We start from the raw sequence: 25,169 nt of genomic DNA, 5'->3' as shown, positions 1-25,169 counted from the left end.
ATAAAAAAAAAGACAGTTGGAATTGGAGTCACATAGTTTAGCCATAGATAAGCAAATGCATTCACAATATACTGCTCTTCAAGTTCCATTGAATGAAATCAAACATGATAAAAAAGGGATCATAACATTCACAAATATCCAAAATAACTATATGACCAATCTTCATGACAGAAGACTCAAATATGAATCGAAGCTCATGATTCATTCATTCATTAATCATTTAAAGAAACACTAGATGGAAACAATTAATCAAAATTTCATTACTAAGACTAAATCCTATTACTAATTTAACACAGATACTAGTAGTCTAGGTTTATTTAACGGACTATTATGAGCTTAAAACAATAAACACAAGTTTTAGCAAAGAATAGAAGGACAATTATTGGATTATGAATACTTGGTATGTTAGCTACCAAACTATGACTGATTAATAACCGCAAGTCAGTTATAACCGATTTTTAATGAGCAAACAGAATGCAATTATCACCAGAAACAAGAGAGTATATAGAAATTAGCCTTATTGGCAAAATTAAGCTACTTGGGCAATTTTCTTGATAACAAAGTTTAAGTCAAATACAATATCCAAATATGTAAATTGAACCTTGAAGAATGTCATGCATACAACCTTCACGACCTTGATAAGGTGACAAGTTTGCTAATCTGCAAATGATGTTACAATCATAAACAAATAAAATAAAATTAGATCATTACAAAATATATGGAGTATATATAGATAGAGAGAGACTAAAATTTTTTCTTACTTGATGTTGAACCAGAACTGTCACCAGACTCTTAGTATGTACGGGAACGTAAAAGTCCTTAACAGGGTCCCTCCAGATTTTGCAGTACCCACGATAACCCCAATCGAGACCATATGAATTCTGAACAATGTAGTACTTGTCGCTGCCGTCATGTCCATAACCTACAAGGGTTACGGAATGACTTTCCAAGCCCATACACACTGATGGGTGATCATATTTCAACATATCCTAGCAAGTAACAATTTTATCAATTAATAATGTTATCAAATATTAAACTGGAGTGTGAAAAGTTGAGAATTAAAAATGATGTCATACCCCATTATTACACCCCATGAATTCTAATGTTGACTTTATCACACCGGTTACCGGTCGCTTACGCAGCACTTTTTCAACATCTTCCAGACTAGCAATTTTGCAAAAGTTGTAATCTTGATTTTTTCATCCTGTACCAAAAATGTGTTGGAATATTAAAAATATAAACTTGATTTTGTAAGTATCTAGATATTATATAAAAGGTTCTTGGCCTTAAAAACCATAAACTTTCCTTGAATTCCGTTTTTTCCCACAAACTTTCAAATTTGCTTGTAAAACCATCAACTTTCGATTCGTATGCAATTTCTCACGGCGGGTCAGAGGCGGGTCTGCGGTGAACGCCGGCTTGTATACATGTCATAAATAATCCTATTTGGCATATCAAGGGATAGCTGGATCCTATTTGGCATACTTATGGTGATATGGAAATTAAATATAAAATAATATGTATAGACTAAATAATAATAAATAAATAATAAACAAATATTAAACAAATAATTACAATTAAACTAAAGAAAAGCTCCAAAACCTAGGGCTTCTTCGTATTCCATCACAAACACACTTCGTCTTTCTCAAGTAGCCGCTTTTCCCCTTTGAGATTTACGATTGGAGATTGGAGAAGAAGGTGAAAGTTGGAAGTTGGGCTCAGCAGGAACTCCATGATTGCATATAACATATTCCATATGATTCCAACCGAGTTCAAGCTTGATGTTTGTGAAGAAGACGACATCTCAAGCACCTAAGCAACACCTATAACCCTAATCCGAACACCCAAACACCCAAATTTTCAGATAAACTCATCGTGCAACCCTAATTCGAAACCAAAATACCCAAAATAAGTTAAACAAAAGCAAACGACACAAATAATCAGAAAGCAATTATCAACCAAATCAGTCCAATACACGACAAATTGAAGAATACAACTGGCTGGAGTTGAAATCTGGAAGAAAATGCTCCAATGGAGGCTTGAATCGGGTTGAAATCTAGAAGAAAATGCTCCAATGATGGTGGAAGTCGAGCTTAAATGCTCCAATAAACATGATACGTGTTTTAAATTAGGGTGTGCACAAAACAACGCCGTTGCCCAGTCATTTTTACGGCGTCCACGTTGGACAATTTCGTGCCGAAATTTAAGTGGAAATTGGGTATTCGGATCGGGTTGACAAATTGCATACGAATCGAAAGTTGATGGTTTTAAAAACAAATTTGAAAGTTTGTGAGAAAAATCGGAATTCGGGCAAAGTTTATGATTTTTAAGGTCAAAAACCCTTATATAAATATCTAGATATTATGTAGAATTATCTAGAATTGGAGATGTAAATATCTAGATATTAAATAGAATTCTCTAGAATTTTAAGGAGTAGTAGAATATCTAGATATTTTAGTAGAAATATCTAGATATTTTAGGAGAATCCTCTAGATAATAGATATTATTCAACAAATATCTAGATTTTCATCCATAAAAATCTAGAAATTTAGAATACTAAAGAATTAAGTAGAAAATTCTAGTTAGTTAACCGAACCCAAAATTTCGTCAAAAAACTAACCGGAACCGAACGAATCTCAAGTTCGGTTACTTAATAACCGACTCGGTTAGAACCAGTCGGTTATCAGTATTAACTGAACTAACTGAATTGCTTAAAACAATACACCAAATTCTTCTATTTTGACAAAGTTTTAAAGTAAATTACAATTTCTTCTATTATTAATTAAAAATATAATGATTATTAAAATTGTTTATGGTTTTAGCTTGTAACATTTCATCTATTATTATTATTATTATTATTATTATTATTATTATTATTATTCTGTTTACAAGTAATACATAAATTGTTTAGGCACTTTAAAATACTTAAACTTTACATGATCTATAATTTTAAAACTTTTCTCCAATAATAAGTGAAGGGTTATTCTATTTTCGAAATAGTAATGCTTAAGCACTTTATTGACTTTGAGATATAAATTTATAAGTATAATACTACAATTGATAGTGACACAAATTAAAATGGACTTTTTTGACATTGCAATACGAGACTTTGACAAAATTTAAATATAAATTACAATTTCTTCCATTGTGACAAAGTTTGAAAGTAAATTATAATTTCTTCTAGTATTAAATAAACATATAATTGAAATTAAAATTGAATTTAATTTGGTTATCGGTTATAACCGATGGTTACCGATAACCGGTGGTTATAACCGACAACCGAAACCGGTGGTTATAACCGATAACCAACTTGGAACAAAAACGTAAAACCGGTACCGATCCGATAACTGTAAATTTTGATTATTGGTTAACCGATAATCAACCGGTATCGATTCGGTTCTCGGTTAACCGAATAACCAAAAACCGTTTACCCACCCCTACCTATAAATATGGGTGAATTGTAACAAGTTGAACAAGTTGAGAACTTGAGAAAGTTTGAGAAATAAAAGTGTTCCTTTGTTTTCCCACATCACCAACCTCTCCTAAACCATTTCACATATATTCCACCCATTCTCCTCTCAAATATTTCATCCAAACTAAATTACTCCTCCAACATATATCATTTATATTCCAACAAAATGAATAGTTAAAAATATTAAAATTCAGACGTTTTTTTAAAGAAAGTATGCACGGTAAATTTACTTACATATTGTACTTTATGTGTCCCGACTTCAGTAGCACCATCCCACTTGTCTTTCTTACGATCATACATAATAGGTTGTGTAGGATCTGTAGGAATACAACGCCCCACCCATGAGTAAATTATTTTTGGGCATAGGCCATGTCTTTTGATATAATTAAATGTTGTTATGAAGTCACACCCAAACCCCTGAGGTGAGACTTTAAATGGACCATTAGATTCAACCAAATAAGAACGCTTGTACCAATGTATGTAGTCCATTAATTCTTGTACAGATCCTTCTTGGGAGGACCTTTTTTTGCAACCTCTTCACCGTACATCGTCGCAGTGACGACAAATCCAGTACATAAATCTAAAACAAGCATCGAAAATGATTACCGTTGTACTAATTCAAATAAAGAATTTCATTTCAAATCTTACTCGAATTTCTTTGGTCACGTACGGGAAGAATGCACTTGGGATTAGTCAACAACAGACAACTATCGGCCTATTTTATTAAAAACTAATTAATAAAAACATCATAGATGAAAAAACTAAATAAAATGTACAACGATGTATACCTCTTTGAAGAATGCAAGGTTTGGTAAATCAGGATCACTTAACACATCCACAAGTGATCCTGAGAAACATAATAGAATAGTTAGTTTATAAACATCCATAATATTTTGTTTGTATATACCGTCAAGCTTCCAAAAGTAGGATGGTACCTAATCCGTCAAATTAATAGTCAAATTTTGTTATCAAATTTATGCTTGCTGAAAGTGTTTGACAGTATACATAAACTTATAGCCTCTTGTATTGAAATTTAATGGCCTAATAACTAATGTGACTAGTTTTCATACTTCAAAGGTGCTATAACAGATGCAATGAATCTAATAAAAGGTTAGCACGAGGAATGGATCTTGTTAGAGCATTTGGTTGTGAGCTACCGAAACCTAGGTGTCCCATGAAAATGCCCAAAAAGTCAAAGGCATTAAAGGAAATACAAGCTTTAGTTACATTTCCCGTTTTTTATTTCTCCAAATAACACTAACTGCAGAACTTGAAGAAATTGCCTAACTGCATCTCAGATGAAGTTACAATTCTGCCTCTGCTCAGGTATATATGCTATTAAGGTTGCACAAATGTCTAAGCAACATTGTTCTTTTATGAATTTATGCAAAATGAATTTGTTTTCAAGTTTATTATAGTTCAAAGGCAGGAAAATTCTATGAAGTTAGGGAAGATCGCTCACTGCTCAATCATGCCCTTAAATTCTATAAAAGCTTGTGTAACTATCATGACAGTCCAGAGAGTACTAAGTTCATATCTACAACAAAAAATCCATGCATGGGTAAGTTTGACAAAAAAAGTGACTTATACCCCCTTATAAATATCATTCACCAATAGCTAACAATTTGGTGGTGAAATTGCCTATATTAAACAACCTCTTTGAAATAACAATTTGGTGGTGAAATTCCACTGAAAAAGAAACAATTTGGTTGTGAAGTTGCAACACTCTCTTTGAATGTAGTATCGAGCTTTGAGAGCATTGAGTTGGAGTGACATCTATGGAATTGTTATTTACACTAGATTTTTCAACTCCAGTTTTAAAACTGCAATTAAAAAGTTGTGTCCACCAAATTCTTCTACATTTTTATTTTTATTTTAGGAGGTTCATGATTTAATAACTCATTATCTTTTTTCCATTTTGGGTAAATGGAGTCCACACTTCACTAAATCACCATTATCTCACGTTCTGTTGAAAAGGTAAATGAGTGTAATGGTATTAACTCAAAAAGGGGAGTAGTACTATAGACACATCCATTCACTACCACATACTAGAAGAATGCAACATTTTATGTGGTGTGGCATCAGATGCTTGCGGTAAAAATCAGTATTATGTAAATGTTGTTCTTGTTTTGTTTTCTTTTGTTTCAGTTGTTTAAATTGTCCCTGGCTTTTGCAGGAGAATGAGTTTGTTATCGCGTACTATCTCTGGGATGAGCTACAATACAACCTTCTACAAGAGTTCTTCGGTCCAGATTCGCCAGCCGATGACGACATGGGGGAAGTGGTTACTCCGCCAAAGCCTAAGTGATAAATTGATTGAGGTTATCGTGGTTATGTCTGTCAAAGCTTAATCGATGAATTTATTATAGGTTGTCGCGGTAATCTTATTGATGCACATTACTGTGTTTTAGTGGATGTAGGAGTAAGAACTATGTTTTAATTTTGATTTTGGATCCACTAATGTTTTGGTGTATTATGGTATAATGCGTTTGTTTGTGTTAGCATAAGTATATGTTTTGTCTTCGTTAACTTATGTGATATTGTTATGATTGTGTTAGCCGAAGTATGTGTTTTGTCTTCGTAAACTTTTGCGTTTTTTGAGTTTTACGTTAGCGGGAGTAATCTATACACATCCATGCAAAATATATTACACAACGTAGACAATGAAGATGCCTGACTATAAAATGCTTACTATGCATGACAATGTAGAATAAAATAATCCGCATATAAAATGCCAAACCAATTAGGAGGATAGGACAACGCACCCCCATGTGGCATGTAATCATACAACCACGTCAAATCGGTCCCAAAAGGCGAGCCCAATAGTGTAGGTATGCAACCCTACTCCATCATAGTTTCCCTTAGCCTGTCTTCCCAATATCTATTTATCACCATTCGTTTTAGTAGATTTGAAGATGAAGTGCATTGAATAAGTCTACAAACTCCTAATCCCCTCAACTACTACCCGATGATGACCCATGTAATTAATTGAAGCGTAAGGGAGCACATGCAAAACCGTGTTCGGCTAGTGCCTATGAAGATTTGGACCATCTTTTTCAAATGTTGTGTTCGCAGATTGATTTGGAGTGTCCAAAGTCATGGTGTTTATTAAATGAGTGTACCAGTAAGATAGGGAAGAATATATATAGTACAAATCTGATTGTTTGCTAAGAAGCATTTGTTGACAACAGTAGTAATAAGTTCATAGGGTAATGATGTTTGTAATAGTTATAAGTCATTCACAAAATTAAATGCTTACCCTTTATATAAGCCAAATTTCAGTGGTGTCTAAATCATTCTCAACTGAAGCATGCAACACTACAACTCCCTCATGATATTGCTTAATGTACCATTGCAATCACAATATTTATACAATGGAAGTTGGTCAACCCAAGTCGATTCCGGGCTCATCGACATCATGCTACGATTAAAGGAAGAAATCGGTTGGGAAGGTGGCGATTTTCCCACACACATCATGTCGTTGTTAGCCCGGGAGTTGCATGGTCGTTGTGGCTTTACATTCACCGACGTGTCTCTAAGTCATTCGTATGTGTTTCCTTGCAGCTAGACGTAGAACATTCAACCAACTCATCTCATCCAAAGGTACTTAGTGGGGTAGAGACGAGAATTTTGTGTACGTTGCAGACATTGTATGGCTGTCGATCATGAAGGTGTGTTCATTAACGTTAGCTATCTTACTTTATTATTGTATATTGTTTTGGATTGTAATAAATGGTTAATGTTGTGCATGAAGACCAACCCTTTCGCGACAGCTTATTACTATCATGGAGAGTCTGAGTATGACTGACTATGCATTCTGTTTGGATGTGGAGACGCACGCGACACGAAAAATGTGGATGTGAAAGATGCATCATCCTCGGATGAGGATACGTCGTCCTCCGACGACGGGGATCATATGGATGTGATGTGGATGTCGATAGAACGGATGGTACAGATTTGGCTGCAATCCCAAGGGTCGGTGTGCGTCGAAAGCTCTTCGTAGACAACGATGTTAACCATTCGGTTGCCGCCTCAAGTACTGATCCAATTCCGAAAACCGTGGATCTTGGCCATGGTAGGAACACTCGTTCACTCGTTGAGGTGGTCCGCCCGAACCATAGCACAAGCGATGAGATGACCGCACTTAAAGGGTTTAAAAACCTGTCTCCATTTGGTAGTTCGTGTGCATCGAACTCTCCTTCCGGTGTCTCGCCTGAAACAGCAAAATCCAGCCAACCTAAATGACCACATGTTGAAGTTATCAACGTATTTTGTCGGTGTTTCACACCGTGTCTGTAACACCTCTTACTCGATAAAGAAATCCACCGAATAAGTGATGTCACCATTTGATATCACGATTATTCAAACAAAAACAATTTCACTGGTCTCATATCAATTCCCCATAATTTATATCAACCTTTATATGTAATCAAATCATAATAAGAAATTTATGTCTATTCACATCCTAGAATACATATCTGTAGCTACTTCAACCATTTAATAATATAATAACAGCTTATTCTTAAGGCTAATATTATCAATCCGTACCCTATAGATATAATTGTATAATTTCATCAACTTGAATAAAATAGTTATGAAAACATGACAATTACATATTATGATCATATATCCTACAACAATTTTAAGAATTTAATCACCACTCATTCAAACATGAGATGCATGAAACTTTCGGATTTCCAAACTCAATATTAAATCAATTTTGGGTCATATAAATAGACTAGGATCAAAGGTCTACCTCAACTCTGCATTATTCCGTCAATTACAATTTCGATTCACCAAAATGTTGAAAGAAATGCAGTAAGATAAGCTTGAGAATTGAAGCAGCTATGGCCGGTTTCTTCTTCCCCGGTAAAGGATTTGTGCCTTGATTTAGCACCATATTCGTGATACGTTGCTCGCTTAATCGGAAAACGGCCTTAACCTTGGAATTAAGGAGCCTACTTGCCCGTGTGTGAGATATGGAGGCCGATTCTTCTCCTTCCCCCCTTTTAGTGATGGAAACGTGTATATATATATATATGTGGCAACAATTCTTTATTTAATTATGTGGTTAGTATAAAGACAAGTGTCTAGTTATATATTACTACACATGGTTATATATTTTCCTGTAGATAATTCCATTTTAATTGACGTGACATTCAATTTGTTTTCATAATAGTACTAGAATATTATCCACCTTCTAGACCATTTTTTCTATTTGAAGAATAAGTTGAGAACTAAACAATTCCTTAACTCCACTAAAACTAATCGGCACTTTTGTGGAGTATACAAGACGTATGTATTAAAATCAACAATTTAGGAGTTTTGTTTCTAATTAATTTACATCATCAAAAATCATTTTAGTTCTCTCTTCACAATATTTCATACACTAATTTCAACTCTTAATACCAAAGACTTCCTATTTTTAAAATAAAGCTCAATCTCCATTAATAATGATCAGTTTTAATTCAAAATATGTATCTATTGGTCATAATCTAGATATTTCTTTATTGAAATAATAAATTTTATTTAAGCATATTTTGGGATGTTACAATTCTACCCCCCCTTAATAAAAATTTCGTCCTCGAAATTTAACTAAGTCAGTGAACAGCAACATATTCCGCATCAAATCTCATATTTAACATCACATTCAATAACATATGTACTATATTAATTACGTCAATAATGTCACATTAACCCACAATCATATATTGTTTTATCAAGATCACATAAGCATGATGTTATCACCTATTGGACATAATTTAGTAGCATTATCAATTCAACCATCAGAGCAAAACTTGCATATTTCAGATGTTCAGACTTGATATTAGATTTCCAAAGTCAAAACAAACATATAACTATTCTCAAAGATTCGGAGCACCTTGGAGCATTTTATAATGAGACAGTAATTCATCACATGTCAAAATTTAGCAAGGTGCAATAAATAACAGATAATTATCCCTTCACTGTGCCTAGCGATAAGCGCAGATATACTAGCTAAGCAAATGCACCAGCAAGGACAGATCGAATCCTCCCATCATACCCAAACTTTTACGTATTAAAACTCAAGCAAAACTCGCTCTCATATTCCAGATTTCAAGGTATATCAGAATTATAACCGAAATTTCACACAATATTCTACCATAACACATGTATGATCACATATACTAAATCATGCATTATCATGTGTTTATTCTCATATGTTTTCACAAACATTATTACATAATTGCACATATATGCACCAAGTGTGCTAAGCAACTGACACGAGCACTTGGACTTAGCAAAATACCCCAGCGTAAGGCCTGATCGAATCCTCCACTCACACCATGCATCATACACCATTTTCTCCAATCACACCATTATATGTATGTCGTATAACATTTCCTCCCATCACATCATATCCCGTAATATTTCTTCCAGTCACACCATACATTACTATCGTATCCTTCCATCACACCATGTCAGATAGCATTTCTTCAATCACACCATATATCAATATCATTTCCTTCCATCACACCATGTCAGATAGCATTCCTCCAATCACACCAATATCAGATATCACAATTCATGTTTGTCAATAATTACCCCATTCTATGATCCATAACAATTGTGCCCCCAAAGTTCATCATAGTACTCAAACCATAAACTGCCTTAGCATATCAATCTCAATTTGCATCACACTTATCAACCAATAACAATATATAACTTAGCAACGTAATCTCTGAATACCCATTTTCATGTTTATTACACCATATTCATATTCAATCAGATTATTTGCAAGTAATTACATCAGTGGCATATTATAAAAAAAATTCGTTGACCTATGCATACCATTAACTTAAGTAAAATGAAAAAGAGTTTGAACGCATGATACCCTATACCTCATAATGTTCAAAAGTCTTGATTCACTATTCCTTTCAGCCATGCACCACTTTCCTTTCTTCAACTAATATTTGTAGTTTGTTCACCTTTATATCATCACACGCATATTCCACATCAATTTTTATCAACAAGACTAGGTATTATGATAACTAAAATTCTTTAGAACAACTACGTTTGCCTCACAAATATATGTAATTAGCCCCCCGCAAAAGAAGATTTCCAACCAAAAAAAAAAAAAAAGAAAAGAATAACCTTTAATTAGCAAAAATAATTTTATTTCTTCTTTCAATTTTTGGAGCTTTCAAAATTCACTGCATTACACTATCTTTAAATAATAATCTGTTTTTGCTCGGAGCAACATAGGAGTCGAGCCCTATACCACAAGAAACTCTTGATGTATAGTTTAATTTACAAAAAGGCAAATCCCAAAACTCCAAGGGATTAGGGAGTGATAAACGTTTTATTACAGCTTGCCATCTTGTGACAGATTCTGGCGACTGTTTTCCAAGAATTTTTTATAATAGCAAACGTTAAGGAAATGAGTTGAAATTCTGAAGGGGCCTTCGTAAGTGATGATAATGTCTAAAGAAAATTTTATAATAGGATTTTATCAATTTGGGGTGACCGAAACTAACCGGTACAGCCCGGCAGGACGATATAAAGTACAAGTATTTCATATTTTGAGTAATTCCCTCTAACACTTCATGCTCAACAATATATTTGTGTACTATATTATTGATCAAGCAAGACATATTTCCCCTTTCTTTCTCTTCCTAACTCACGGACACTCTTCCAAAACATTAGATCAATAATCATCTTCTCCATAGTTCTTTACAGCCCATAACATAAGCTTCAAATTCTTCTTTCTTTCTTTCGTAAGTTCTAAACAAAATCATATTTACACCTATCAATCAGCATAATTCCAAACACAATTAAATACACCAAACTCAGTTCTCTATTTCATCTCAAATTCGACTTTTATTTGCAATTCAAATTCAATTTACAGGTTAGAGACTAAATTATTGCCCAAACCAAGTAACTAGAACAAACTCACCAAAGCAAGAGTAGGTAAGTACTCAGTCCTATTCATTTCTTTCACAAGAGTTGAGATTCAACCACGTTGATTCTGAATTCAATAACAGAGGATAGCATAAGTGAGTTAGAATCAATAGTCACCTTAATTTCACAAGCTTTGGGATTGAGCATGTTGAACTTTATGCTTTAAATCCCACTTTCATGGAGATTGGAAGAGAAGGAAGATGGAGATAGGTCACATCGGACGGAGGAGGTCAGCGGCGTAGCAACGTCGTGCCGGAGAGGCAATAACAGCAACGAGTTCACATGATGGAGAGTATCTTAATTACTACTCCTCAATTATTAGCACATAGTACAAACTTCGATCTTTTAATACCTTATTTCATGCCATTAGATCTTTTAATACCTTATTTCATGCCATTTAACTATTAACATAAATTCAATTAACCTACTGACTGGTTAATCCCCAACTAATTATATTGCATTCGTTCAAGTTCTAGATTCCAATTCCATATTAAATAATATGGATGAATTTGATAGTCACATAAGTCATATATAATCACGGGACTTCATCATCTCACTCATTAACACATATATTCACATAATACTATCACATTGCATTAATCCATCCACGTATTCTTAGATACAACATCTCATATAATTATTTCATAAAACTTCATATAGCTTTAAATCATTTATAATTTCGTAAAACTTAAACCATAATTTGTCTTAACATAATAATCATATATCAACCAAAAAAAATGTGCTATGACTAGAAAGTCATATCTGATTTTCCAATTTCATATTTAACGCATAGCACCCATACTCGGTTATATTATTAATCATAGTTAAGTATATCAATAAGCATATAACCATTATAATTAACTTACATAAGAAAATAAAGTATCAATGCATAGTACCCTACTCCAGTTCACAACATATCCACTTTCATATTATTATCACTAGAATGAAATTCAAGCAATTATGGCCCCATTATGTTCACTCAAATCGTATAATACAATATATAATTTATTAAGCATATTCTAAACACATAATCACATCTATCACACATAAGAGCACATAACATAAAAATCACATAGATTATTCGGATAAGAGAATGCTACTGAAACTTGAATTATATGGATTCACCGAATCTGCAAAATCACTACATCAGTCACATATAAGAAGATATATCTCGTACTTTGATAACTCATTGTCTTCACTATATGTAAAATCTCTTTTAACATAGTTAAAATAGGTATACATTAGAATATGCATCACTTCATCGATATAGGAAATAATCTAACATATTATGTAATATGTTATTAATCACATATCGACCTCATCTTGAATTTAGGAACGCCTAAACCTAGGCTCTGATACCAAAACTTGTAACACCTCTTACTCGATAAAGAAATCCACCGAATAAGTGATGTCACCATTTGATATCACGATTATTCAAACAAAAACAATTTCACTGGTCTCATATCAATTCCCCATAATTTATATCAACCTTTATATGTAATCAAATCATAATAAGAAATTTATGTCTATTCACATCCTAGAATACATATCTTATATCAACCTTTATATGTAATCAAATCATAATAAGAAATTTATGTCTATTCACATCCTAGAATACATATCTGTAGCTACTTCAACCATTTAATAATATAATAACAGCTTATTCTTAAGGCTAATATTATCAATCCGTACCCTATAGATATAATTGTATAATTTCATCAACTTGAATAAAATAGTTATGAAAACATGACAATTACATATTATGATCATATATCCTACAACAATTTTAAGAATTTAATCACCACTCATTCAAACATGAGATGCATGAAACTTTCGGATTTCCAAACTCAATATTAAATCAATTTTGGGTCATATAAATAGACTAGGATCAAAGGTCTACCTCAACTCTGCATTATTCCGTCAATTACAATTTCGATTCACCAAAATGTTGAAAGAAATGCAGTAAGATAAGCTTGAGAATTGAAGCAGCTATGGCCGGTTTCTTCTTCCCCGGTAAAGGATTTGTGCCTTGATTTAGCACCATATTCGTGATACGTTGCTCGCTTAATCGGAAAACGGCCTTAACCTTGGAATTAAGGAGCCTACTTGCCCGTGTGTGAGATATGGAGGCCGATTCTTCTCCTTCCCCCCTTTTAGTGATGGAAACGTGTATATATATATATATGTGGCAACAATTCTTTATTTAATTATGTGGTTAGTATAAAGACAAGTGTCTAGTTATATATTACTACACATGGTTATATATTTTCCTGTAGATAATTCCATTTTAATTGACGTGTCATTCAATTTGTTTTCATAATAGTACTAGAATATTATCCACCTTCTAGACCATTTTTTCTATTTGAAGAATAAGTTGAGAACTAAACAATTCCTTAACTCCACTAAAACTAATCGGCACTTTTGTGGAGTATACAAGACGTATGTATTAAAATCAACAATTTAGGAGTTTTGTTTCTAATTAATTTACATCATCAAAAATCATTTTAGTTCTCTCTTCACAATATTTCATACACTAATTTCAACTCTTAATACCAAAGACTTCCTATTTTTAAAATAAAGCTCAATCTCCATTAATAATGATCAGTTTTAATTCAAAATATGTATCTATTGGTCATAATCTAGATATTTCTTTATTGAAATAATAAATTTTATTTAAGCATATTTTGGGATGTTACAGTGTCGCATGCAATGTTGATTTTCTTTGTAATGTAATAGGGTTTGCGGTGTACCAATGTGTGTTATTTTATCTTTTGCTTGTTTGTTATGGTCTCCGGATGTAATCCCAATGTATGGTATATCCTCGTGCAATGGTTATCATTAGGGTCGTTAAACAATCTTTTGCTTTTGCTTTGCTTTGTAATTCTGTTGTGCAAGTATTTATCAAAATGAAATTGCGGACAAATGACAATAGGCTTATTACTGTATGATCATACACAAACATACACATTAGGTTTTGGTTTCAAGAAAGAATATTGTTAAAAGTCATACATTCATTTCCAATTGTTTAAGGCGTTATTGTCAAACTTAATAATTCCACTACCGTTTGTGACTTACTTGAAAGTTTAGAAGTCTGGGATGGTTAATTGGTTCAGCTGAACATCGTCAGTTGAACTAAAACATGATTAACTCCTTAACATTGCACGCCTACTAAAGCATGCTATTAGATATCAAAATAGAAAGGAGTTGGAAGACAAAAGTCATGCACACAAGAACAAAAGCGTGTGCAGAAACACCAACCATAAAATACTTCCTAAACACAACCCCTAATATGATAATCAAACATGAACGAAGTCAAAACTACTACCAACCAACAATTCAGACACATAAAACAGTCATTCAAACATTTTCCAACAGAGACTGAAGATAGCCAAGCCGAGCTTCTGTGGGCATACCCATGAACACCTCCAACCTTTGTGGTTTATCGCCCAATATATTGCAAAGACGATACTTCTGCACTGTGGTTAATCCATCAACATCACCAAGTTTATCAAAAACCGATTGCCGCGCTTGTCCAAGATCAAAGTCGTAACCGATTTTTGCCGATAGCTCCGCCAACCTTGAATTATTCTCAGCATGTACATTCGCCAAAAAATCCATAAAAAAATTGATCAGAACTGGCCGCCTTACGCTTTTCACCAACAGATTTACTGCCAACGAGTTGCTTCTCGATGTTTCCCGAGCTCATTTGTTTGCCTAAGTTTTGGTCATCCGTTGGTTCTGTATCACCGAATAGGATAACGACGAATGTTGGTTGTGAATCACTCTCGTCGCACTCACTACCTCCACCACCATTGTCACGAAGGCGAGACGCGGCTACAGACAAATTTTCGGCTCCAGTTCCGGTTGCGCGGTCTCTGCCGAAAATGCATTTCCAAGTCTCCCATAGAGGCCACGACTTATGACGCATGAACTTGGCTTTAGGGTCCAGCTACAAGTAACAACCATATAGTTTCGTGTCAGTGCTTAAAAAATTAAAGACAAAAATTGAACAAGATTTTATACAAAATGCAGTTGACCTTAACAACATGTTCCCACCGGTCGTCGTTAATGTCTATCTTGTAATCTCCATTTGAACTGAAACCCACACCGGTTCGCTCTAATATGTTCCTCATACTTGTGTAACTTCCTTTCCATGCGGTGATTTTGGAAACGATGTGCGGTTGCCCTTTTATGTCGAAAGTTGGAAATTCTTGCCGGATACTGTCCTCGCACTTTTGAAGATAACCAGTCCGAAATCCATTGTCTGACTTCCACCCTAACGCCACAAGCTCAACCAATGTCGCCGCCAAGATCTCTTCCTCTCTATGGGACCAGATTCGTCGCGTACGGTCTCCTTTCTTATATTTCCGGGAGGATTTATCAGTAACACCTAAAAAAAAGATTTTAGCTTAACACCCAGACAGAAATGAAGTGTGAATGTTCGGACGATGGTACAGACCTGATGGACCACCACCTCCACTCTGTCCGCCGCCCATTCCTCTTACCGCCTGAGACATGTTCACCTACAGAACACATTCATACAACATCAAGTTATACGACAACATACTGAACGGAAAGTAATGAGTAGGACTTACAACCACAGTATGTGAATATCCAACTACACATCGCACTACGTGTCTACCATGTTTGAGTATTGAAACGCAGTGTCTATAAAAAGCTATAGCTTGCCGCCAACTGGTGAAGTGAAATTAATTTTTTGGAGGGATTCTCAAAATTTTTGCTTTCTTAAACCGCGTAAAACATGAGGGCAAAATTGGGAAGTGACCATGCAGGGGAGGACATTTAAGTAAATTTGTGCTTCTTTCTCACACTAACAAGAACCTTTAACAGGGTCAACAAATACCATGATTGAAATATTATGTGGTGGGCCCAGCCACATTTAATACTAGTTGGTTTTAATAAATGCGAAGTCAAAAAATGAGTACCGAACAAGCCCTAAGTGTAGTTTTATCTATTCTTTTACAAAGATGAGCTATGACTTTAAGAAAGACGGTGCTCCTTTTCGGTGAAGCTCTAATTCTCCAAGCATGCTCCTACATATGGAGAAATTGGTCAATACATTGTAATTTGTACAATGAATAGTAAATATTGTTAGAAATAGTGCCAAATAATGAATGAATAGTTCACTGATGGATATTAAAGATGTTTTTTTTATTCAAAATCATTCACAAAACAAAAAATGTTTATGAATTTCATGATTTAACCTTTGGAAAGATTGACTGAGGATTTTAGCAGTGAAAACTTTAAATGGTTTCATGTACGATGTCGGAAAAAAAGGTGTATACAAATGAGCTTCATTTCCTCCATCAACCACACACAACAAACACTTTCATACCCTCTCCCAAATTTCCCGAAATATTTACTCAAGCTTTCAATCAAGTATCATTCAAGTTCTTGTACAAGCGCGAAGGAAAAGGAGACTTACGGTCCAACCAAATTTCCTTCATTTCCTTTTCGGTAAATCTTTTATCAGAATTTCAGTTTATTCTTCAACCATGCATTTTAGACAAGCACAACTCTGTAGCATTGTTTTGTTAAAAATAGACAAGAACTTATATGAAATCAAACATGCTCAAACAATCTGAATTTTCTTTCTTCAAGTTCGAAATATAAAAAATGTCGTTTCTTGCATGAACTGAAATATAACTCGAATGAGATACACAATGGACAAAGTAATTAATGGATTAGAATATGTGTCTCGGGATAGACTTTCTTTCCAGAATCCAGCGACTAATGTTCCGAAGAGGTCCAAACCCAATGATGTCGACTCTTAGCTCTTTTCACTGGCAACGTCGTGATCTACTCGTTTCTAAAATTTTCGAACAAGAATCATGAGTATTATCGTTTCCAAAGTAAAATATACGAAAGGTTAATAACCTTACCTTATTTAAATAAATGGAGTATATAATAATTATGTGATAAGATTTATAATTATAGTAAATATATTATATTTATAAACTAATTATTAGTGATAAAGAATTGTAATCATTATAAATTTATTAAGTACATTTGTAGAGTATTTTGAATTTAAGTAAAACATTTGAATTATGTATTATTCTTTTCTATAAAATATTACTACTATTAATATAATTTGAATTATGATTTTTTTAAAGTTATGTTTTTAATAAAGTGATTTCGTATTTGTGGAAACAATAAATAGTAGAAAAGGAGGGAGTTGTACAGTAACAAATAAAATCCCCAAATTACAACACAAACATAAAATTGCAGCAAAAATTAAATAGTAAAAACAGCAGCAAAATAAAGATCGACGACGACGGAAAGAAGGCGATACCGCGCCCTAAAATGTCGGAATCGCCCAACTCCGGCGACTCAGCTGGCGCCCCTACCAATTCCAAACCCAAAATACCAAACACGGACGATGGCAGTGGCGCCAACAAGGGAAGATCCTGCAAAGGCTGCCTCTATTATTCTTCTCAATTTAAATCCGACTCCAGGAATCCTCTCTGCCTTGGCCTCTCCCGTTCCCTCCCTAATGGTATAATAGCCCTAATTTCGATGTTGATTTCCGCCTCGTCTCTTAAGCTCTTCTTTTTCGTGTGTGCTTAGTTCCGATCGATCAATGGATTCGGGATTTTCGGTTTTCACACAATCACACACTTATTCCGATATTTAATTGCAAATTACACAGTATTTGCTTTTCAGCTATGGTTTTACTAAGTTGGTGTAATGAGCTTAAGATTGTTTGCTTTAGAACAGATATTGTCTAATGAATTTAGAGAGTTTAGGAATTGTTTGTCATTGGGCTCTTTGCCTGTGTTAATTGGTTGTTGGAGAAATGGTGCAGCATATTCTTATTGATTAGTTTAAGAAGATGTGCTTAATGTTTTGGTGCATATGTTGAAGATAATGATTTCATGTTTGATTTTGTAGCTCCTCGGTATATTGTTGGGACATCTGAGATGGAAGCATCTAAAGATGGTATGATCCTCAGGGATTTTAAATACGGCTGCGTTGGTTATTCTATTTACGCCGACCAAAAGAACCGAGCATCTGATCCACAGCAGTCTGAACCGGAATTGCCAGTCTGTATGGGAATTGAGGCAAGTGTCACAGTCTGTTCATCTATTCCGGGTGTCCTAGTTGCTTCAGTTTAGCTGACTTTGATTGTAATTGATTCATGCTGCATTTACGAAATATCTGTATTCAAGAAGAATGAGTGCAGTGTATAGTAACTCCTTTTTCTTCTTCCATGATGACACCTTTTGTGTGCAATATGATTTTTCACAAAAAAAAACAATTTTATGGACTGACGATGATTGGTGATTGCAAAGGGGGCCTGGTTGAGGGAGGGGATTTGTCTGCTTATTATCTTTATGGATTTAAGCTTTTCATAGTGAAATTTATCATTAATATGTCCTGTCGTTTCTCTCCTCTATCTGTCACATCTTCAGCTTACATGTACTCAACTGAATATAGATTTTTCCTTCCTACCAGGTACTGGTGGATAGGAAAATCAAAGAATCTTTGGCTGGTAAGTGTCCTGTCTTTGTAATAAGCAAAAAGTTTGTTCAATGTGTTTTATTATCTGCATTGATTGTTAAAGTTACAAAAGCGTGAGCTGCCATACGTGACACCGTGATAAACAATTAATGGAATTCCGGTGAATCATCTTAGCGCTCATGCAGTCATTCTTGAAAGTGCTTTTACTCTACTCAGTATTCTGATATCATCACTATGGAGAAGGTTATTAGAATGCACAAACTAGGACACAATGGTACTAGATTGCACTTTGCATGAAGTCGGTCATGAAATGAAAATGACTTGCCTAGTTCCCAGATAATTAAAGTAATTATGCAGTATATATATAATATGTGTGTGTGTGTGTGTGTGAACTGAAGCTTGAAGCTTGTTTGGTTATATTATTGTCACAAACCTTCTTGAGTTAATACCAGTATAATCTGTATTTTGCTATTCTTACAGATGGAAACAAATCACCAGTACCACAGCATCGGTTGCCTCAACCAGCTAATGTTAGTCGCGATGAGTTTCTAAGCAGGCAAGTCCATCTATATTTCATTATGTGTCATGTTTGTTATATGGCTGGTTAAATTGTCAAGTAGGTTCCCATGGCGGACGGATAAGGATACGATTAGTGCTGTCTCATGTAACGAAGGGTCACTCATCAGCTATAGGTTTAGCTTAGTTAAATGGCCATTGTATGGACACCTCCTCTTACTTTGATGGGTTGCAGGTTTAGCTTTTTTCATCTGCGTATGTTTAGGGTCTTATTTCGGGTTTATTAACACTACGCAAACTTACCACCTCATGCATTCAAAAACCAACTTTGCGACTTCATGATATCACATATCCTGCAATGTCCACCAAGAATTTGGATTTAGAGAGTGTCAAATTTTTCCACTGAAACGATCAAGGGAATTTTGATCCGAAAATCATTGTATGCATTGGCATTGATATCGTCGACAGTTTCATAATTTCTTTCTTTGTGCAGGTTTACTCGAAATGCAAACCTGATTGCAAATGGGGTAGCAAAGAACATCCGTAGAGTAGGGAACCAGATAAAACAAAGCATCGATGATATTATGTACCCCTACAGAAAAAGACCAAAGTAAGCGGAGATGTCCGTCCATACAGTCTGGGAAAATGAAATGGGAGCAGGAACAACGCCTCGAGCAATAACGTACACCTGCTGTCTCTGTTCACCCCGTTCAGATTCCTTTGAGGGCAAGAGACGATATCTGCACGACTTCCAGTCATATACTCCAGTTTGCTACTTATCTGTTGCTATGTTCAATCTGAGTATTGGAGTAGCTATTTGCAGGGTGCGTTTTTAAAATCTATTTTGGCACTCGAAATTAGTCTATAATTCTTACAATAAAATCAACTGCAGAATATGTTAAATTAGCATTTGTGATATATGAAGCGTGCTTCATTGCACAAGGCTCTCTAAGGTAGTGGGTTTAAGCCTCAAGAAGGTGATATCTAAATAAAGTCTAATGATATCTAAATTTTCCTAGAGTTTTTTTTTTTTTTTCATTGTGGACTCGTAATAATCATGTATGCTTATACGCTTTTTACAAAACGTTATATATCATGCCCACACTTGATTGTCCAATTGAGTGGCTGGGGGTGCCACTCTGCTCAAACGACAACTCTCCCCGGGCTTTGCTTTTCGCCCCTAGAAGTTCACCCCTTCGCTCGCACTCGTGGATGCAAACCTAGGAGGGCCTGTTGGAAACGATTTAGCGAACCAACATAATGGTAGAATTTGAGAGAGAAAATGGAGACATAGAAAATGAATTGGTGTGAAAATTGAATGAGGAAAATAAATAGGGATGATAGCAAAAGATAAATCTGTAAGCTATATACTCTGTTAGCTAATTCGCCGCGAGGGCATTGGATGAAAGTCGCGCCCTCTTTCGCTCCAAATTGTGACACCCGTCATGACAAGCCATCTACAACATGTTTCTTACGCAACCTGTCTATCGCTTGACCGAGACTATGAATGCACAAATAATCATAATAGACCACCTGGAACACGTTTTTTAGACGGCCCCCTTCGACAGTGACCGAGACTCTGCGTTATGAATGATCTAACAATCACTATGACTTCAAAAAAAAATGTGAAGGTCCTTAAGATTTATGGTTATAGTGGAGACGAAGTAGGAAATGACATAGGTGATCTCGAGGGCCTAAAATGAAAACACAAAGTTTTTCATCAATTTTTAAGAAATGAAAAACATGGTAGAAATGTTTAACCACTTTTTCGAAGTCTTTTTCTTTTATTTTCCTCAGCGTTGCTTATAAATAATTCCAAGTCTCCAACCTTCAGCACGAAAAGGTTGTGAAACCCATCTTTCAATTCAGTTATCATTTCCTCTGCAGAAACTTCCCCTCACCTTCCATATCTCAATCACGATTTCCCTTTTCTCTATCCCTTTAACTCCGCCCCCTTTTTGTTGTTTGATCAGCAGATAAGCAAAGAGAGCCAAAAATTTGATCTTTGAGCTGATTTCAGCCGATTGTGTTGATTAGAAGCGAAACCCTTCCCGATTTTGATAAAATCTTTCATCCCATTTCGCAGTTGAAACCTTTAGAGGAGGTTTTGTTTAAAATTTTGTTCTTGATTGAAGTGCCAGTTGGATTAGAATGACCGCGTACTCGGCGGCGTGTAAGCGGGTGCTGAGATTAGGACCCGGGTTGGCCGCGACCCGACCCATTTCCGAACTTGCTAAATCCAACGGCAAACGTATCTACCTCGTCGACACTCTGGCCCTTGTAATTATTTGTTTTTTATAATAGGGTTTTTGTTATTTGGAGTTGAAATTGGTGTTTTTGTTTGATTGCTTCAATTTGTTCTTTTGATTGCCGTTTACAAACTTGTGTTTTTCTGTTTTGATATTCTTAGCTACAGTATTGCTGTTATGCTGATTTAGTTACATTAAGCCTTTTTGTGTTTTTTTTCAAGGTTTTATTTACATTTTTTTGCCCTTTTGTGTTGTGATGGTTTAGATACATTCTTTCCTTATGTGATATGATGATTTTGGTTACATTTTTGCTTGTGATGGTTTTGATTAGGTGAGGAAACTCGAGGCACAGGGGGTGGAGTCGAGGCAGGCGCAGGCAATAACCGAGGCAATGATGCAGGTGCTGAATGACAGTATGGAGAATGTCTCTGGTTCCTATGTTTCTAAGAGTGAAATGCAAAAGGTGAGCTGTTTTTGCATTTCTTTGTTTGGTGTTTGTTGGCAAAGAGGGAATTTGTAGTGTTAACTTCTTTATCTGTTTTCGAGTAGAGCGAGATGTTTCAGGAAAACAATCTGTCCATGTTCAAGACGGAAGTCAAGAGCTCACAGGTATAGCAAATGTGACTTTTGTCTCTTTAAAATTGATTCTATGTTGAGATTAGTTCTTAGTAGTGTTCGGGACTCTTTTCGTTGCTGGAGTGGGAATATATGTTATATTTTGCTAGTATATGATCAAAGCTTGTGATTGTCTTGTTATGAATTTGATTGTTAAATATGTAGAGGTCTAATATTGTGGTGGTAGTATAACCTTTTCTGTTACTAAGCTAAACTATTATATTCGAAATTGATCAATATTGTTAATTTGTTATATACTTGTCTAGTAAAGATAATATCCTATAAAAGAAAAGAGGGCATGTTTGTAGATGACCATGAAAAACAATACTACTACCATTTATAATAATAGACACTTCAAAATAGAATATTGGACCATATATTTCACTTGAAGGGAGTAAATCTTTTAACTATGTGTTTGACCACTCCAATCTCAGAGAAATGTGTATGTTAGGTGAAGACGCACGTAATTGATTTAATTCTAAATGCAGGACCACCATTTCTCCATGTTACAACATGAGATGGAAAAAATCAAGAATGATATAGAGAAGATGCGTAGTGAGTTAAGGTAATGTAGATAAATAAACTTCGTCTATGCAGGACTTTTCTTATTTTTTCTTTTTTTATTTCATTGAGATATACACTAAAAACAATTTTGGAACAGGTACGAAATCGACAAAGTCACAGCGGGGCAGCGCTTGGATCTTAATCTTGAACGGGGGTAAGTTATTTACCTATATATACGTGAGAGGGATCAAATGAGTCCCCTTCTTATCAGGAGCCCTATTTTTATTAATGCACCGAACGAATAAAGTTACTGATTCGCTGTATCATTTATTAAACTCAATATAATGAAATGTACATGGATTCAAATCTTGGAGGCATTTCATTGTTTTATTTTTTGAGTTCAATGAATTACTACAACAGATTCAGTAATTTTATACGTTGGGTGCATTATTAAAAAATGAACTCACAGATTCACGATAAGAAGAGAACTTATAACATCCATCCCCAATATAGAAGTACTTTTAGTTTTTAGCTGAAATATGCATCTGCCCTTATTTGCAGGAGGATCCGAGACGAGCTGAACAATCAAAATCAAGAAACAACCAACCTCACCACCAAACTTGATCGAGTGAGTAACTTCTACACGAAGTTGCTGAATATTGATAGTTCTTGAACTTGTATTTATGCTCGACACGTTGTCTCGGTTGTGTGATCTCAGGAAATCCATACACTGCGAGCTCAACTGGAAGCTGCAAAGTATGATGTGATCAAGTATTGCATAGGTACGCTCGCTTCTGTCTCTGCAGTTGGTCTTGCTGTACTCCGTATTCTGATGTAGCCAATGGGTGCCATTCGACTGGTTTTCGTGGGGATTTTATACTCATTTTTTATGTGTAAAATCCTTGACTAAGTAGAAAACTAGACTCATTGGTTAGGAGGATTCAAATAACAATGTACCTATTGATTGGCTTTTTTTGTTTGCAAGCTTGTAATAGTTTTCTTATTTAATTCAAGATGTTGTGTAATAATTTACTCTTTTGAAAAATCTATTATTATGTGCAACGATTGCAAATTTTTTTACTACATTTTTAATCTTTTACTCTATTACTATTTCATAGTGATCCTAAAGATGAGGTTTTTTATTTTATCAAATGAATAATGTGTGGTTAGGGCTGCACAAACAGATAGCGGGTAATACCCGATCCTGACCCGATATCAAAATTACTGATACCGGTTCGGGATTGGGTGTTTAAGGAGTGGGTTTGTTGTGTATCAAGTAGCTCGATCGAGTATACCCAAATACCTGACTACTACCTGATTTAATTAATTTGTGGCTAGTTAATGATAATATTATTAATGTGCATATTTATTTGTTTGCTGCTAGTTACTAAAATCAAATTTTAATGCCTGAATTTAATTAGTATACAAAGGTGTTATCTCAAATAATCTAAATGTAATGAGCAGATCATATAATTCATCCTGGTGGAAATTAACTTTACCAATTTCATGTCCAGATTTTATTTAAAGACAATATTACTAAATAAAGAGTTAATTAGTCAATTAAATAATGATGTTTTGTCAAATTTTGATCTATAAAATTTCAAATTGAAATAATAAATCATGAAGTTTTAATTCCTATTCTCAATTATTCCATCTATTACAAAACGTCATCTTTTAGTGATATTTAAACTGATTTATTTTCAGTAAAAGAAAAGAAATTTAATGTACCAAAAGCAATATGTTAGGGACCAAAAGGTCACAAATTTAATGTATGGGACCAAAAGAACTTTAGGACTAATGTAAGAGACTAAAATTGGACTTTAGTCTTTTCATAAAACACGTCATTTTGAACGTCATTCAAAGACACATTTTGTATACAGATGGAACAATGGAAAAAATTTGAAAATCTATGATTTAATATTATAATTTTAAACTTAGTGGGATTAATCAGAATTTGACCAAACTTCGACCTAAATATTCATTCAATTAAATGAAATCTATCTTGAAAGAATAACACGTGGGTGTTTGGTCTAGTGGTATGATTCTCGCTTCGGGTGCGAGAGGTCCCGAGTTCGATTCTCGGAACACCCCTTAATAATCCTTTTTCTTATACAACATCAATTCGTTTGATTATTATGTCTATATTAATGTTGTTTGTAATAAGTTCAAACAATTTCATCAATATATAGCCACCTTAGTCCAAATCACCATATAATTAGAAATAAATTGCCTTCAACGCCTATTTTTTTAGCAATTCAAAACTTCATATTTATGAAATGACTTGTAGTATAAGATTTTAAAGATTGATATATACTTAGAATAAGATGATTATCATAACAAAATGTGTTTGGCCCATTAAATGATTGTATAATCCTTAATGTGGGAGATGA

The 25,169-nt window shown here is 34.5% G+C and overlaps 2 protein-coding genes, 1 long non-coding RNA gene and 1 other non-coding gene across 4 annotated transcripts; 3 read left to right on the top strand and 1 right to left on the bottom strand.

Annotated features, from left to right (window-relative positions):
• Window positions 1-8,133: 8,133 nt before the first annotated feature.
• On the bottom strand, window positions 8,134-14,104 carry LOC148931573 (uncharacterized). Its single transcript, XR_016135924.1, has 2 exons — window positions 11,531-14,104; window positions 8,134-10,006 (listed from the first exon to the last, which is right to left on the bottom strand). It is a non-coding gene; the product is annotated as an uncharacterized LOC148931573 (long non-coding RNA).
• A 3,538-nt stretch (window positions 14,105-17,642) lies between these two features.
• Window positions 17,643-20,429, top strand: LOC125212509 (uncharacterized). Its single transcript, XM_048112705.2, has 5 exons — window positions 17,643-17,930; window positions 18,326-18,495; window positions 18,890-18,926; window positions 19,376-19,451; window positions 19,905-20,429. The coding sequence occupies exons 1-5, from the start codon at window positions 17,738-17,740 to the stop codon at window positions 20,023-20,025; spliced, it is 597 nt and encodes a 198-aa protein (XP_047968662.1). The 5' UTR covers window positions 17,643-17,737; the 3' UTR covers window positions 20,026-20,429.
• A 799-nt stretch (window positions 20,430-21,228) lies between these two features.
• LOC125205137 (uncharacterized) lies at window positions 21,229-23,864 on the top strand. The gene is made up of 7 exons (XM_048103958.2): window positions 21,229-21,691; window positions 21,992-22,123; window positions 22,210-22,269; window positions 22,764-22,840; window positions 22,937-22,993; window positions 23,341-23,407; window positions 23,498-23,864. The coding sequence occupies exons 1-7, from the start codon at window positions 21,563-21,565 to the stop codon at window positions 23,615-23,617; spliced, it is 642 nt and encodes a 213-aa protein (XP_047959915.1). The 5' UTR covers window positions 21,229-21,562; the 3' UTR covers window positions 23,618-23,864.
• A 934-nt stretch (window positions 23,865-24,798) lies between these two features.
• On the top strand, window positions 24,799-24,870 carry TRNAP-CGG (transfer RNA proline (anticodon CGG)). The gene has a single exon. It is a non-coding gene; the product is annotated as a tRNA-Pro (tRNA).
• The last annotated feature ends 299 nt before the right edge of the window (window positions 24,871-25,169 follow it).

The sequence above is a fragment of the Salvia hispanica genome, chromosome 2 (genome assembly GCF_029641045.1).
Source record: "Salvia hispanica isolate PSC_SH4W2 chromosome 2, Shi_PSC_v1, whole genome shotgun sequence".
NCBI lineage: Eukaryota > Viridiplantae > Streptophyta > Magnoliopsida > Lamiales > Lamiaceae > Salvia > Salvia hispanica.
The sequence above is the reverse complement of the archived record's forward strand: the minus strand, read 5'-3'. Positions and strand labels throughout refer to the sequence as shown.